The sequence below is a fragment of the Hermetia illucens genome, chromosome 4 (assembly GCF_905115235.1).
Source record: "Hermetia illucens chromosome 4, iHerIll2.2.curated.20191125, whole genome shotgun sequence".
In the NCBI taxonomy this organism is placed as follows: Eukaryota; Metazoa; Arthropoda; class Insecta; order Diptera; family Stratiomyidae; genus Hermetia; species Hermetia illucens.
In genome coordinates, this window is record NC_051852.1 from 164,402,931 (window position 1) to 164,416,359 (window position 13,429).

The 13,429-nt window shown below is 44.7% G+C and overlaps 1 protein-coding gene across 1 annotated transcript; it reads left to right on the forward strand.

Annotated features, from left to right (window-relative positions):
• Positions 1–59: 59 nt before the first annotated feature.
• On the forward strand, positions 60–11,076 carry LOC119654339 (damage-control phosphatase ARMT1-like). Its single transcript, XM_038059678.1, has 6 exons — positions 60–318; positions 405–510; positions 572–668; positions 734–1,017; positions 10,169–10,769; positions 10,840–11,076. The coding sequence occupies exons 1-6, from the start codon at positions 239–241 to the stop codon at positions 10,992–10,994; spliced, it is 1,323 nt and encodes a 440-aa protein (XP_037915606.1). The 5' UTR covers positions 60–238; the 3' UTR covers positions 10,995–11,076.
• Positions 11,077–13,429: the final 2,353 nt, after the last annotated feature.

Below are 13,429 nucleotides of genomic sequence, written 5' to 3' on the forward strand. Positions count from 1 at the left end.
TTCCTATTGCCCATTGGAATGTTGCTTGAAACATCAACGGCCCTTCGGTAGTTCCCAATTGGAACTGTAGTCTCGCAACAAGCTGCAGCTAGAATGAGCAAATCAGCCGATTGTAGCCGATTTTTTCTCGATAAATGTCATTGCTTGACATTTGTCTAATCTACTGTAGTATCTTGTAAGTACGGTGCCGTTGAGGTTGGTCGTGTGAATTTGACTTTGAAATTCCATAAAACACGTAATGGGTGACTTTGACAAGAAATACAACATAGTAGACGAGAAGACGCCACCACATGAATTGTTGTCCGGTCACTACAAGCAGTCAGTAATTTTTTATTCACACGCCTGATTAGATTCCCTTCAATCACACAGTGGATAATCTGCGCCCGTTTTATTTCCTTTTATAGAAGTTTCGCTTACTACACATTGCGTGAGCGGCTTCCGGTAATATTAACTCAAGTAGTGGACAATCTATCGCGAGATAAGGATGAAATTGCAGAAAAGTTCGGGGACGTGAGTCAGAAAAGTATCATAAAATCAATTTATTTACTTTATGCTCTTGTGTTTTTTGCAGGGTGCTCGAGAGGAACTTAAAGAGATTGTGGGGAATATATCAAAGCTAAAGTATGAGTTACAAACTGATAAAGAACTTACGCCGATATCAGGAACGTGTAAGTTAACCCTTCTCCCCCTTACTGCAGATGCCGTTTTTACCCAATCCCCGTTTCAATTGCAGCGTCGGACGTTATGACATGGAACATATTCCTGAGTTCATTGAATGAGAATTCACGATCCTTTTTCAACGCTTGCTGGTTGCATTCGGAGTGTTATATGTATCGAAGGTTGCGATCAATCTTCGAATTATCGACTCATTTGAGGGACTTCGATTACTTCCAAAAGCAAAAGGAGAATGCACTCACGTGTTGCACGGAGTCATTGGAAAAGGTAGCAAAAAGTATTGATGCCCATAAGGAAATGGAACGGAAATGTTTTAAGGATTTCTTTAGAAGATTGCTTAAGGTAAGCATTATCGGAAGTTTTTTTCATCTCTATGTATAGAACTTGGTTTTTTCAATGTGTTCCTTGTGATCTGATTGATTGGATTCATCATCAACGGCGCAACAACCGGTATCCGGTCTAGGATTGATTGGATTGCTTTGGATTAATCCTCAGTTGGGTGCATGGGTCCAGCCACCCCATTGGCATTTTGATTTTCCCAACACTTTGCGTCCTGCAACCTTCCCCTTCCGTGGCATCCTTTCCCTCTCCATTGATTGATATATTCACCATCGTTCTAGCTTGTTTAGTTCCCCTACTGTGTCGTGTTGAGTAGACGTGTGTTGGTGGTGCTCGTCACGAAAATGGAGAAACGAAATCTAGAGCAACGCGTCGCGATAAAATTTTGCGCCAGATTGGGCGAAACAGCTTCGGAACGGTACCCTAAAATTGCAAAGGTGCATGGTGATAGTCCTCTTAGTCGCGCCCAGGCGTTTTGATGGCATAATGAGTTTAAGGACGGGGGTGAAAGCGTGGAAGACGAGGCGCGGAGTGGGAGACCAGTCGAGGTGCGGACTGACGCGAATGTGCACCGTATGCGCGCCCTAATCCGTAAAAATCATCGTTTAGCAGTTCAAAGATTGGCCTCGGAACTGGGTATGAACTGTGGAACAGTCAGACAAATTTTAACAAGCGATTTTGGGATGAAAAAGTTGTGCACGAAGATGGTTCCAAAGAACCTTTCTGAGGAGCAAAAGCAGCATCGAATGACCAACGCAGAAGACTGTTTGGAACAAGTGGAAAACGATCCCACACTGCTTGATCGAGTTATTACAGGCGATGAGAGCTGGTTTTTCCAATACGACCCGAAAACCAAACGCCAAAGCTCACAATGGTTGTCTCCGCGCGCGTCAATTATGAACATCCAACCGGCCGTGAGGAGGGTACTCGCGGACATCCCAGTCGAAGCGTCCCAGAAATGTTACGAAGAGTGGAAAACGCGCTGGAATCGCTGTATAGCTGCACAAGGGGACTACCTTGAAGGGGATGACACAGTTGTAGAATAACGACAACGCCAAATGAATATCATTGTAGAAGGAATGTACCTTTCATGCAAGAGGAGTAAAAACAAAAGATCCCATAAGGATATAAAGTCTTCTTCTTTTTCTTCAGCCTTTGTCCCGTTCACAAGCGGGGTCGGCTCGTCGTGATCGGCTTCGCCATTTGGCTCTATCGAATGCCTGATCTGGGTGCAATCTCGAGGCTTTCAAATCCCCATCCAGCGTATCAAGCCACCGTTGCTTAGGTCTGCCTTTTGGTCGTTTACCATCGACTTCGATGTTCAGACCAATCTTGGCAAGTGAATTCTCGTTTGCACGAATTCCGTGACCATACCATCGAAGACGCCTCTCTCGCAACTTTTCCACGATCGGTGCAACCCCATAACGATCGTGGATATCCTCATTTCGGATGTGATCTAAACGTGTGACGCCACTAGTCCAACGTAGCATCTTCGTCTCCATTACCGCAAGACGTCGTTCATTGTCTTTTATGGTCGGCCAACACTCAGAACCATAGAGAGCGACTGGACGGACGACATTGCGGTAAATTTTAGATTTGAGACGTTCGTTGATACGTCGATCACAAAGGACACCAGTTGTGAAACGCCACTTCATCCAGGTTGCGTTAATGCGTGAAACAATTTCATAACGCAGTTCTCCATTGGCTGATAGCGTTGACCCGAGGTATTTAAATTGCTCAGTTCTGGGCAGATCACTGCCGCTGACAGTGATTGTGCCTGTTTCATGGGGATCGGTCGTCAAAAATTCAGTTTTGTTTAAATTCAATCTGAGACCGTGTTGTATGAGGCGATCATTCCATTTTTGAAAAAGTTGCTCGAGATCATTTTTGCTATCAGATGCTAGGAAAACATCATCTGCATAAAGCAGTGTGTAGGGCGCTGGACGTTGGATATCCCGTGTGACGGTGTCCATAACAAGGACAAAGAGGAGTGGTGAGAGGGCACTTCCTTGATGAACTCCAACAGAGACACGAAGCGCTTTTGATACACCCGCCATACTTCGAACTTTACTTTTCGGATCGTGGTAGAGCAATTGAACCCAGCGCACGAGTTCTTCTGGCACGCTTCAAAAATCTAATAGCTCCAAATAGTTTAACACCTAGGCAGAATGAGTTTGATGATATTAAAGGTAACTTTCAAGGAACTACGTCTTATACGGTTGCCAATGTTCTCCATAAAGTGCCTACCCTACTGGCGCGCCTTCGCTTCGGGTTCGTCAAAATGAGCTTCTGCTCTCTCCAGATCTTGATAGTCGATGCCACTGTATGGTTCAAACAGCAATGAAGTTGTTGTTTTAAAAAGTAACCTATCGACTGCCATTTCCTCATTCTAATTAACACATTCACTGGCGCCTAAGCCGACGTAACTCTTCGTTCGAGATTGTAGACAAAAGAGCAAAGGCGGACCTAGCGATGTTACTGCATGCCATCCGGAGCCACGTTTGGCAGAAGCAACGTTATCAAGATAGACAAATTGATCGGCACTCTCGATATTCTAGTCGTTAATGCATATAGAGAATGTCATGACTATTCAGAGTGAAAGATTCTCAACCTTGGTGTTTATTTTCAGTCCAACTCTGCTTGGCTCTCTTTCCAAATTCAGAACCTTTTGGCCAGGCTCCATAATCCGCTGGAGAGCAAACAGATGTCATCAGCGTTCTCGAGGTGTTTGAGGAAAGATGTCATCGTCCATTGAATTCCTCCACGTACAGCAGTATGAAGAACGTCACTAATAACAAGAAGAAATGATATCGATGGCAAGATGCAACCCTGGCGGACTCTGCTTTGGACCTCAAAATCCTCTGAGTTTTTACCTCAGTGTAGCACGTGACATTTTGCGTCATCATATATCGCTCTGATATAGCAATTAGTTTCTCCGGAATTCCTCTCTTGCGCACGCCAGATTTACTCACTGTTCACGCTATCGAAAGTTTTCTCGAAATCGATGAAGAATAAGTGAAGCCAAGATCTAAATTTCGTGCATTGCTCTAAGATTATCCGTAGGGTGTTGATGTGGCCAATGCAGAGGAGGATTCCAGAATTACTTTAGCTATTATTTTTTTACTGTTGGCGGTTGGTTGGCAGAAGCTGCACGGGCAGTGATAACTAATTCTGCAGGGGAGACCGTCAAGCAGCATTGATGGCCGGAATGATCTTCTGGTTGGAGAAGCACTCTGTATCAGCATGTTAGAATGACTAGCCATTTCATCCACAGAAGAAGGAGCTTCGCCGAATGTGATACGGCTAAGAACCGTGGTAAAGTGGTCTTTCCAGGAGAAATTTTCAACGGTCTCAAAGTTGTAGTCTCCTATCTTCGTTCTTTCGGTTTGGCGCTGACGTTGCCACCATGTACTTCGTCTTGCCTTCACTAAAGTGCAGCCCAAGATCTCGCGCCGCCTGCTCGTTCTAGATGAAGGTAGACTGTACATCTCGGGTTGTGCTTCCCATAATGCCAATATCGTGAGCGTAGGCCAGTAGTTAGGTGGAGTTGAAGAGGAGGGTGCCTCTTGCATTTACGTCTGCATCGCGAATCACTTTCTCCAGGACCAGATTAAAGAGGATGCATCCCCTTGTCTTAGACCATTGTTGATGTTGAATGGTCTTGAAAGTGACCTTGCTGCTTTTATCTGGCCTCGCACATTGGTCATATTACAGCCGTTTTTCCATTGCTGCCTGCAATGAAATTTCTTTGTTATGGGCCAATGACATTCTGGGCGTATGGGGCTATCCGGCTAGCAAGATAGCGGAGAATATCTTATAGATGGTACTCAGCAACATGATACCTCTATAATTGCTCCACTCACACTTTTATGTATGGGACAGATAATGCCTCGTAGCCAGTTGTCAGGCATTGATTCGCTGTCTCACGTTTTAAGCATAAGTTGATGAACCGCTTGGGGTAATTGGTCGCTTCCATATCTAACCAAGTCGGTTGTAATTCCATCGCCTCCTGGCGACTTATGATTTTTAAACCGATGAATTGCACGGCCTGTTTCTTCTATACTTGATGGTGGTAGTATTTGTTCGTCGTCTCGAGTTGGCGGGACCTTCATCATCATCATCATCATCATCAACGGCGCAACAACCGGTATCCGGTCTAGGCCTGCCTTAATAAGGAACTCCAGACATCCCGGTTTTGCGCCGAGGTCCACCAATTCGATATCCCTAAAAGCTGTCTGGCGTCCTGGCCCACGCCATCGCTCCATCTTAGGCAGGGTCTGCCTCGTCTTCTTTTCCTACCATAGATATTGCCCTTATAGACTTTCCGGGCGGGATCATCTTCATCCATACGGATTAAGTGACCCGCCTACCGTAACCTATTGAGCCGGATTTTATCCACAACCGAACGGTCATGGTATCGCTCATAGATTTCGTCATTGTGTAGGCTACGGAATCGTCCATCCTCATGTAGGGGGCCAAAAATTCTTCGGAGGATTCTTCTCTCGAACGCGGCCAAGAGTTCGCAATTTTTCTTGCTAAGAACCCAAGTTTCCGAGGAATACATGAGGACTGGCAAGATCATAGTCTTGTACAGTAAGAGCTTTGACCCTATGGTGAGACGTTTCGAGCGGAACAGTCTTTGTAAGCTGAAGTAGGCTCTGTTGGCTGACAACAACCGTGCGCGGATTTCATCATCGTAGTTGTTATCGGTTGTGATTTTCGACCCTAGATAGGAGAAATTGTCAACGGTCTCAAAGTTGTATTCCCCTATCCTTATTCTTGTTCGTGCTTGTGTTTGACCAGTGCGGTTTGATGTTGTTGGTTGATTCGTCTTCGGTGCTGATGTTGCCACCATATATTTTGTCTTGCCTTCATTGATGTGCAGCCCAAGATCTCGCGCCGCCTGCTCGATCTGGATGAAGGCAGTTTGAACGTCTCGGGTGGTTCTTCCCATGATGTCGATATCGTCAGCATAGGCCAGTAGTTGGGTGGACTTGAAGAGGATCGTACCTCTTGCATTCACCTCAGCATCACGGATCACCTTCTCGAGGGCCAGGTTAAAGAGGACGCATGATAGCGCATCCCCTTGTCGTAGACCGTTGTTGATGTCGAATGGTCTTGAGAGTGATCCTGCTGCTTTTATCTGGCCTCGCACATTGGTCAGGGTCAGCCTAGTCAGTCTTATTAATTTCATCGGGATACCGAATTCCCTCATGGCCGTGTACAGTTTTACCCTGGCTATGCTATCATAGGCGGCTTTAAAGTCGATGAACAGATGGTGCAACTGTTGTCCATATTCCAACAGTTTTTCCATCGCCTGTCGTAGAGAGAAAATCTGATCTGTTGCTGATTTGCCTGGAGTGAAGCCTCTTTGGTATGGGCCAATGATGTTCTGGGCGTATGGGGCTATCCGGCCTAGCAAGATAGTGGAGAATATCTTATAGATGGTACTCAGCAACGTGATACCTCTATAATTGCTGCACTGTGTGATATCTCCCTTTTTATGTATGAGACAGATTATGCCTCGCTGCCAATCGTCAGGCATTGATTCGCTGTCCCATACCTTGAGCACAAGTTGATGAACCACTTGGTGTAACTGGTCGCCTCCATATTTAACCAATTCGGCTGTAATTCCATCGGCTCCTGGCGACTTATGATTTTTTAGCCGATGAATTGCACGGACTGTTTCTCCTAAACTTGGTGGTGGCAGTATTTGTCCGTCGTCTTCAGTTGGCGGGACCTCCAACTCGCCGATGTTCTGGTTGTTCAGTAGCTCATCAAAGTACTCAACCCATCGCTCTAATATGCCCATTCTGTCGGAAATCAGATTTCCCTCTTTGTCTCGGCAGGATGAGCATCGAGGTGTATAAGGCTTCATCCTGCTGACTTGTTGGTAAAACTTGCGCGCCTGGTGCGGTTGCTCCCTGTACTTTTCTAGTTCACAGACTTGTTGGTTCTCCCAGGCTTCCTTTTTCCGTCTGTGAAGTCGCTTCTCCGCTCGACGAAGTTCGTGATAAGTCTCTGCGCGTGCCCGCGTTCTTTGAGAATGCAACATTACTCGGTATGCGGCATTCTTCCGTTCCGTTGCTAGCTTACATTCATCGTCAAACCAGCCGTTCCGACTCCTTTTGCGGCTGGGGCCAAGTATATTTGTGGCCGTATCCATGATAACGTTCTTCAGATGGTTGTGAAGATCATTAGTTGATGCTTCATCTCCAGGTCCTCTATTGACTGCGGTTATTGCGGCATCCATTTCCCTCTTATAGGTGTCGCGGAGGGTTGTGTTGTGGATGGCTTCAGTGTTCACTCTCACCTGATTGTCAGAGGGGATTCTAGGTGGTATTGTTATTCGAGCTCGGAGCACCATGCCAACGAGATAGTGATCCGAGTCTATATTGGCCCCCCTATATGTTGTGACATTCATCACGGCTGAGAGGTGGCGGCGTTCGATCAACACGTGGTCAATTTGGTTGAAAGTGGTCCCTTCTGGAGAGGCCCACGTATGTTTGTGGACCGCTTTCCGCGCAAACCAGGTACTTCCAACAACCATTTCGTGTGACCCTGCTAATTGAATAGTCCGCAGTCCGTTATCATTTGTTTTTTCGTGTAAGCTATGGGAGCCAACGTATCGCCTGAATACGGGTTCCTTCCCTACTTGGGTGTTAAAATCCCCAAGTATGATTTTGATATCATATCTGGGACAGGCTTTGAGGGTTCGTTCTACTGCCTCGTAGAAGGTATCCTTCTCCGACTCTGCAGTCTCCTCTGTAGGGGCGTGAACGTTTATGAGGCTTATATTTCTAAACTTGCCTCGCAAGCGCAGAGTGCATAGCCGTTCGCTTATACTTTCAAAGCCGATAACAGCAGGTTTCATTTTTTGGCTGACTAAGAAACCTACTCCGAGCACATGGTTTACTGGATGACCGCTATAATATATGGTGTAGTGGCTCTTCTCCAGGAAACCGGTCCCTGTCCATCGCATCTCTTGCAACGCTGTTACATCAGCCCTATATTGGGACAGGGTATTGGCTAGCTGCTTATCAGCTTCATCTCTGTACAGGGAGCGCACGTTCCATGAGAAAATGCGCAAATCGTTGTTCCTTTGTCGTTGCCGGGTCCGTCGTTTTAACATCCGTCCTATCCGAGGCTCCTGTTGTGGCTACGTAACAGGTTGTTTTCCGTGTAGGGTTGTCAGCCCTACCCAACCCCCAACCTGGAGGACCAGTTGATACAATTTGTCCCGTTTTTAGGCGCGGGAGACTCGCCTTCATCCTTCTCCGTCTGCAGCTTTTCGTCAAGAAAGAGCTGCCAGCGGTCACCACGTGGAGGTGGAGATAGGGTTTGGTAGTAGAGCTGTTGGTGTTGGTTCAGCAGGCATTTCCCAGGTTTTATGCTCCATCGTGGGTACCAATCCACGTTTCGCCCCGGGACCTATACTACCCAATATTCTGGTTGTTGTCAACATACTCCCTGCCCCAAAAACCTAAAAAGTAGGTGAAATTGACCGTGAAATTCCGTCCATAAATACTAAAACTCCACTAAAGTGCCCTGTCAACGCGCACTTGTACCCACTCCTTTTAGACACCCATTTCTCACGTTTTATTTTATACAAAACTTAACGTGTAGTTAAACCGATGCGAGGGACCACATCAGGACCGGAAAACCAAACAAATGGATTTCGTCCGGACCCAGCCGAAAAGAAAAACTTAAGAAAATAAAGAATAATGAAAAGAAGAAATCTTTTCATCAATCGTCAGAGCTTTTCAGGTTAATTTTTAAAATTGTTTGCAAATACACTTCGCATAATTCCAGTTTTAGATTGTGTTTTTGGTACTGAAATTCAACTATTCTCTTATAATCTTGCATTTTACGCCTTTTCAACTAACAAAATACTAAGACTTAGCTCTATTATTCAAAATATTAATACGTTTAAAAAGATAACCGATACCTATGTTTTTTTTTCCAAATCAAGTAAACAGATTACAGTTTTCCTCTTCCTCTTTTTTCTTCCGGAGTCTTCTTAGCGAACGTTAGGTTACGTTAATGCGTGAAGCAATCTCATAACGCAGTTCTCCATTGGCTGATGGCATTGACAGTGGTTGTGTCTGTTTCATGATCGATCGACAAAAATTCAGTTTTATTCAGATTCAATCTGAGAGTGTGTTACATGAAGCGATCATTCCATTTTTTAACAAGTCGCTCGAGATGATTTTTGTTTTTTTACGCTAGGAAAACATCATCAAATTCAACACCTTCCTAAAACCCCATACAGAATTTTATAGGGGCATTTTCAATTGTGTTGATTGGACATACATCTTCATGCGATGCTTCAGTCTGCCCAAAAGTGACATAAAGTACGACTGGGAGTCCCCACCTCTCTTCGGTACCTAATATCTAAGATTTAAGAAGATGGGCCTTTTAAAAAATTTGAGTTATTTTTGTTTTTTAATAATTTAGCGGAACCTGAGTTCGGATCCACTTGATAACGGATCAGACCAATGGGAGAGAAACTTTCTCCAACTTTGTTTTGTCCCTAGACTATTCCCCTTGAACTAAGCACTCACCTTTTTCAAAAAGGCTACTGATGTTTTTGTTCAGAGTAGAAGTGAGGCAGCGCCTGATGGGGCAGGAGGAACGCCTTACATTGAGCAAGGGAAAAAGTTGCGATTTCCTCCAGTAGGCATCGATTTTCAAATCCAGCCTGGTGTCAGAAAAATGGCACTACGTTTCAAAGAAATGTGAATGCTTGTTTACGACATGTAGGGAAGTGTGGAGGGCTTAAAAAATTGGACACCTCTTAACCTGGCTAGCATAAAAGCCTGCAACAATATGTCGACGAGACATTTCGGTAGAGCTATGTTTAAGTGCTGGCGGGCGTGCATAGTCAATTTTTGTCACCTTTTTTGGATTCTGATCAATCCGGATGATCATTTTGATTATATTCAACCAACATAGTTATTATATGTCTATCAAACCTGGAACTTTGATTTGAAACTTTCAGAGAATTTTCTAGTCTTTTTCCACATTGAAGGATAAAAAGAACCCTTTTACTAGAAATGTCAACCAAATCAATCCTGCAGAGTTTGAAGCACTTATAATTTCAAAGTAAATATTTATATAGATTGTAACAATATTTCTCTTTCCTCAATTCTAGCTTAACTTATGGGGAAACCGATGTGATCTATCAATCTCTGCTGGCAAGGAGATCATTCAAACCGGGGACCCCTACACAGATATTGACATTTTAGATAAATACATCCTCGTAGATCAATCAGCTGATGTTTGGGAATGTGTTAGTCAAGACGACACTAAAGATCATCCAGTAACATTCATCCATGACAATTCAGGGTTTGAAATTTTTACGGACTTCCTTCTTGCCGACTTCATCATTGAACAGAATCTTGCATCGAAAGTTCGCTTCCACGTTAAAGCAATACCTTGGTACATATCAGACGTAACACCGCACGATTTCCACTGGACGATTGACTACCTATTGGGCCATCAATCAGAAACATTAAGGACACTCGGAAGTAGATGGAAGAAATATTTAGAGAACGGAAAATTCGAACTGTGTCCCGTCAATTTCTTCTGGACTAGCCCATTTGAATTCTATAAGATGGCAGAAAACGACAAGAAGCTTTACACGGAACTTGGCGAGTCAAAATTAGTTATTTTTAAAGGAGACTTGAATTATAGGAAATTAATTGGGGATTATAATTGGGATAGAACGGAATCATTTGAGACATGCTTAAGAGGTAAGTGCTTTGTCTTCAGCTTATCACTTGTTGCATTGATATTGTATCGTTCACTATTCTAATTTTCTAGGCTTTCGACCATCAAATGTCTGCACTCTACGCACCATTAAGGCAGATCTAATATGCGGATTGAAAGAAGGTGTAGGAGAGGAATTAGATAAATCAGACCCGGACTGGATGGTGACAGGAAAATATGGTGTTATACAATTCGCTTTAAAGAATTGACATAATTTATTGTCTTTGTAGTCAAATCTTGTGTATGTTGTTTTCTTTTTTGTTACCCAGTAAACCGAAAAAAAAGTCGAAACGTTGTTGTTTTTTGTTCGAAAGAAACCAACCTGAACCTGTGAAGCCTCACCAATCTCGACTCTTTTTGCTTTTCTAAGTGGAATACAGAAGTAACCTGGTTAATTTCCTGAGTTCTTGTAATTCTCGACTCCAACAGGGAACCGTTTTACCAAGTTTGCCTTGGGTAATATGGCAAGCCTCCTCAACGCACTAAAAGATTACATTACCCTATAGGAGGCCATGTGGTCAGCATTACGCTCGCCCGAGATTGTTACCCTGATTTGACTCAGGTACTCATTTACAGCTGAGTCGACTAGCATCCGACATCCAGTCACGATAACAAATCCCTCTGCCACCAGTGAGATTTGAACCGCGACCTTCCGCTACGACAGTCCAGCGCTCTAACCACTTGAGCCATCCGGATATAATCGCTAGTAATAATCAAATTCTAAGCCTCTAATCAACTCTAACAGCTTCTCCTTGACCCGACCAATGTAAAGGCACACCCCTGGCACACGCAATAATAACATCAACTGGAGGTATGAAATCGAATAGCTTCGTTCCTCTAGATTTACATTTCATCGTGTATATGCTAACAGAACCAAGGCCTTCTTAACGCTTGTATAGCTTTCTATGCCTGCAAGAGGGCCTTTGCAAGGAAATGAGGCCTCCGGCCGATGGTGATTGTCTGGATGTACACAGCCGTGGTACATCCGTCCCTAATGTACGGTTATTATTATTAGCGCGCAGTGCTATCAGATTACATGAGTCCGGATGCTAAGTAGCGAAGCACTACGGGCATAGTAACATCCTAGACGAAGTACCTCGAAAACTCTGGGCATTCCACTCGAACTACACAACACGCAACCCGAACTTCTCGAAAAACTGTGCTGTGGACTTTTCTACTAGAGCAAGCATATGACACAGTATTCTTCACCGACAGATCGGTCTATCCGAGTCGTACGGTCTCCCAGGATTCGCCAGTGTCCTCCAAGCATAACATAGCTATTCTGATCGACAGTCAAGCGGCCATTAGAGCCTTGCACTGAGTGGCGACATTCTCTAAACTGGTGGGGCAGTGCAGAAAGGCGCTAAACAGTCTGGGCGGCACGCTCAAAGTCACCCTCTTCTGGGTTCCCGGTTATGGGAACATAAAAGGGAATAAGCAGGCTGACGGACTGCCAGACGGGGTTCCACTCCTGGCAGTTCTTCGATGGCTACTGTCAAAGATGGAATCCATTCGCATTACTTAGCAACCGCGCACCTCAGACGTGTACAAATGCATATAATATTACGGCGGTCTGCACGAGGCACTGGTCTATAGGGGTCCATGCCGCTAGACTCGGCACACTCTACAATTCGCATTGCTGAAGTTACGAAGAAGAGGGAGAAACCTTCAGAAACTTTCTATGCGATTGCCCAGCTCTAGTTAACCGTTCTATGATCTCTAGCTGCCGAGTGGGAGAGCTACTTTCCTTCGTGAATGCTACGGGCTGGCTCTGAGGATCTGACCTGACTGCACTTTAACCCTTGTTTATGGCATCAAAATAGCGCATTTACAGCGTTAATTAGGCTTCTCGGAGCGGCCATTGATACCTATCCATATTTATTTATTTATTTATTTAATGAGGACAATACACAGAAAGCAAATTTCTTATTACATATTGTCCTCAGAGGGAGGAGCAAGTAAATGGCATATTTTGCGCTTAAAGCTAGAGAGGGACATAGAGTCAAAGGAACCAAGCTGTAGGGCATTGTAGGACCGGTAAAACCTCGGGATCGGAGAGTGAAAGTAAATCTCGAGCTCGGCGAAGGGTACATCAAAAATGTCCGCATTACGTGTGTTATGAGACGAGGCGATACGGAGAGTAATATCCGAGTTGGCGGAGCAGTCCATCAGACCATTGCAGAGTTTGAAAAGAGTACACATATCAACGAAGATACGGCGTTGCTGTAGGGAGGAGAGATTGAGGGTGCGGAGTCGTGACGGATAATCAACCCGTGGAAGGTTCTTTTTGTAAAAGAGGGTCCGGGTGAATTTGCGTTGTACAGCTTCAAGAGCGCGGCCGTCACGGATGCGGTAGGGGGACCAGACTACACAGCAATATTCAAGGATGTTTTTGACAAGGGAATTGAAGAGTGTTGAGGAGGGCTGGATTGAGGTAAAGTCGGACGAGGAACGTAGGATAAAACCAGACATTTTGGAAGCTCTATTGATGATGTCAACGAAGTGGGAATTGAAATGAAGTTTAGCGTCGAAAATTACACCCAGGTCTATGAAGGAAGTCAGTAGTGAAAGGGGTTGACCACTGAGAGAATAGGAAAAGGATGATGGGGAGGGTTTCAGGGAATAGCGCATCCAGTGGCATTTG

Excerpts from the sequence above, each read along its gene's own strand:
- LOC119654339 (XM_038059678.1), top strand. The coding sequence starts at position 239 with ATGGGTGACTTTGACAAGAAATACAACATAGTAGACGAGAAGACGCCA. Across the intron at positions 669-733 it reads TACGCCGATATCAGGAACGT|CGTCGGACGTTATGACATGG; the intron begins GTAAGTTAACCC and ends TTTCAATTGCAG. Across the intron at positions 1,018-10,168 it reads TCTTTAGAAGATTGCTTAAG|CTTAACTTATGGGGAAACCG; the intron begins GTAAGCATTATC and ends CCTCAATTCTAG.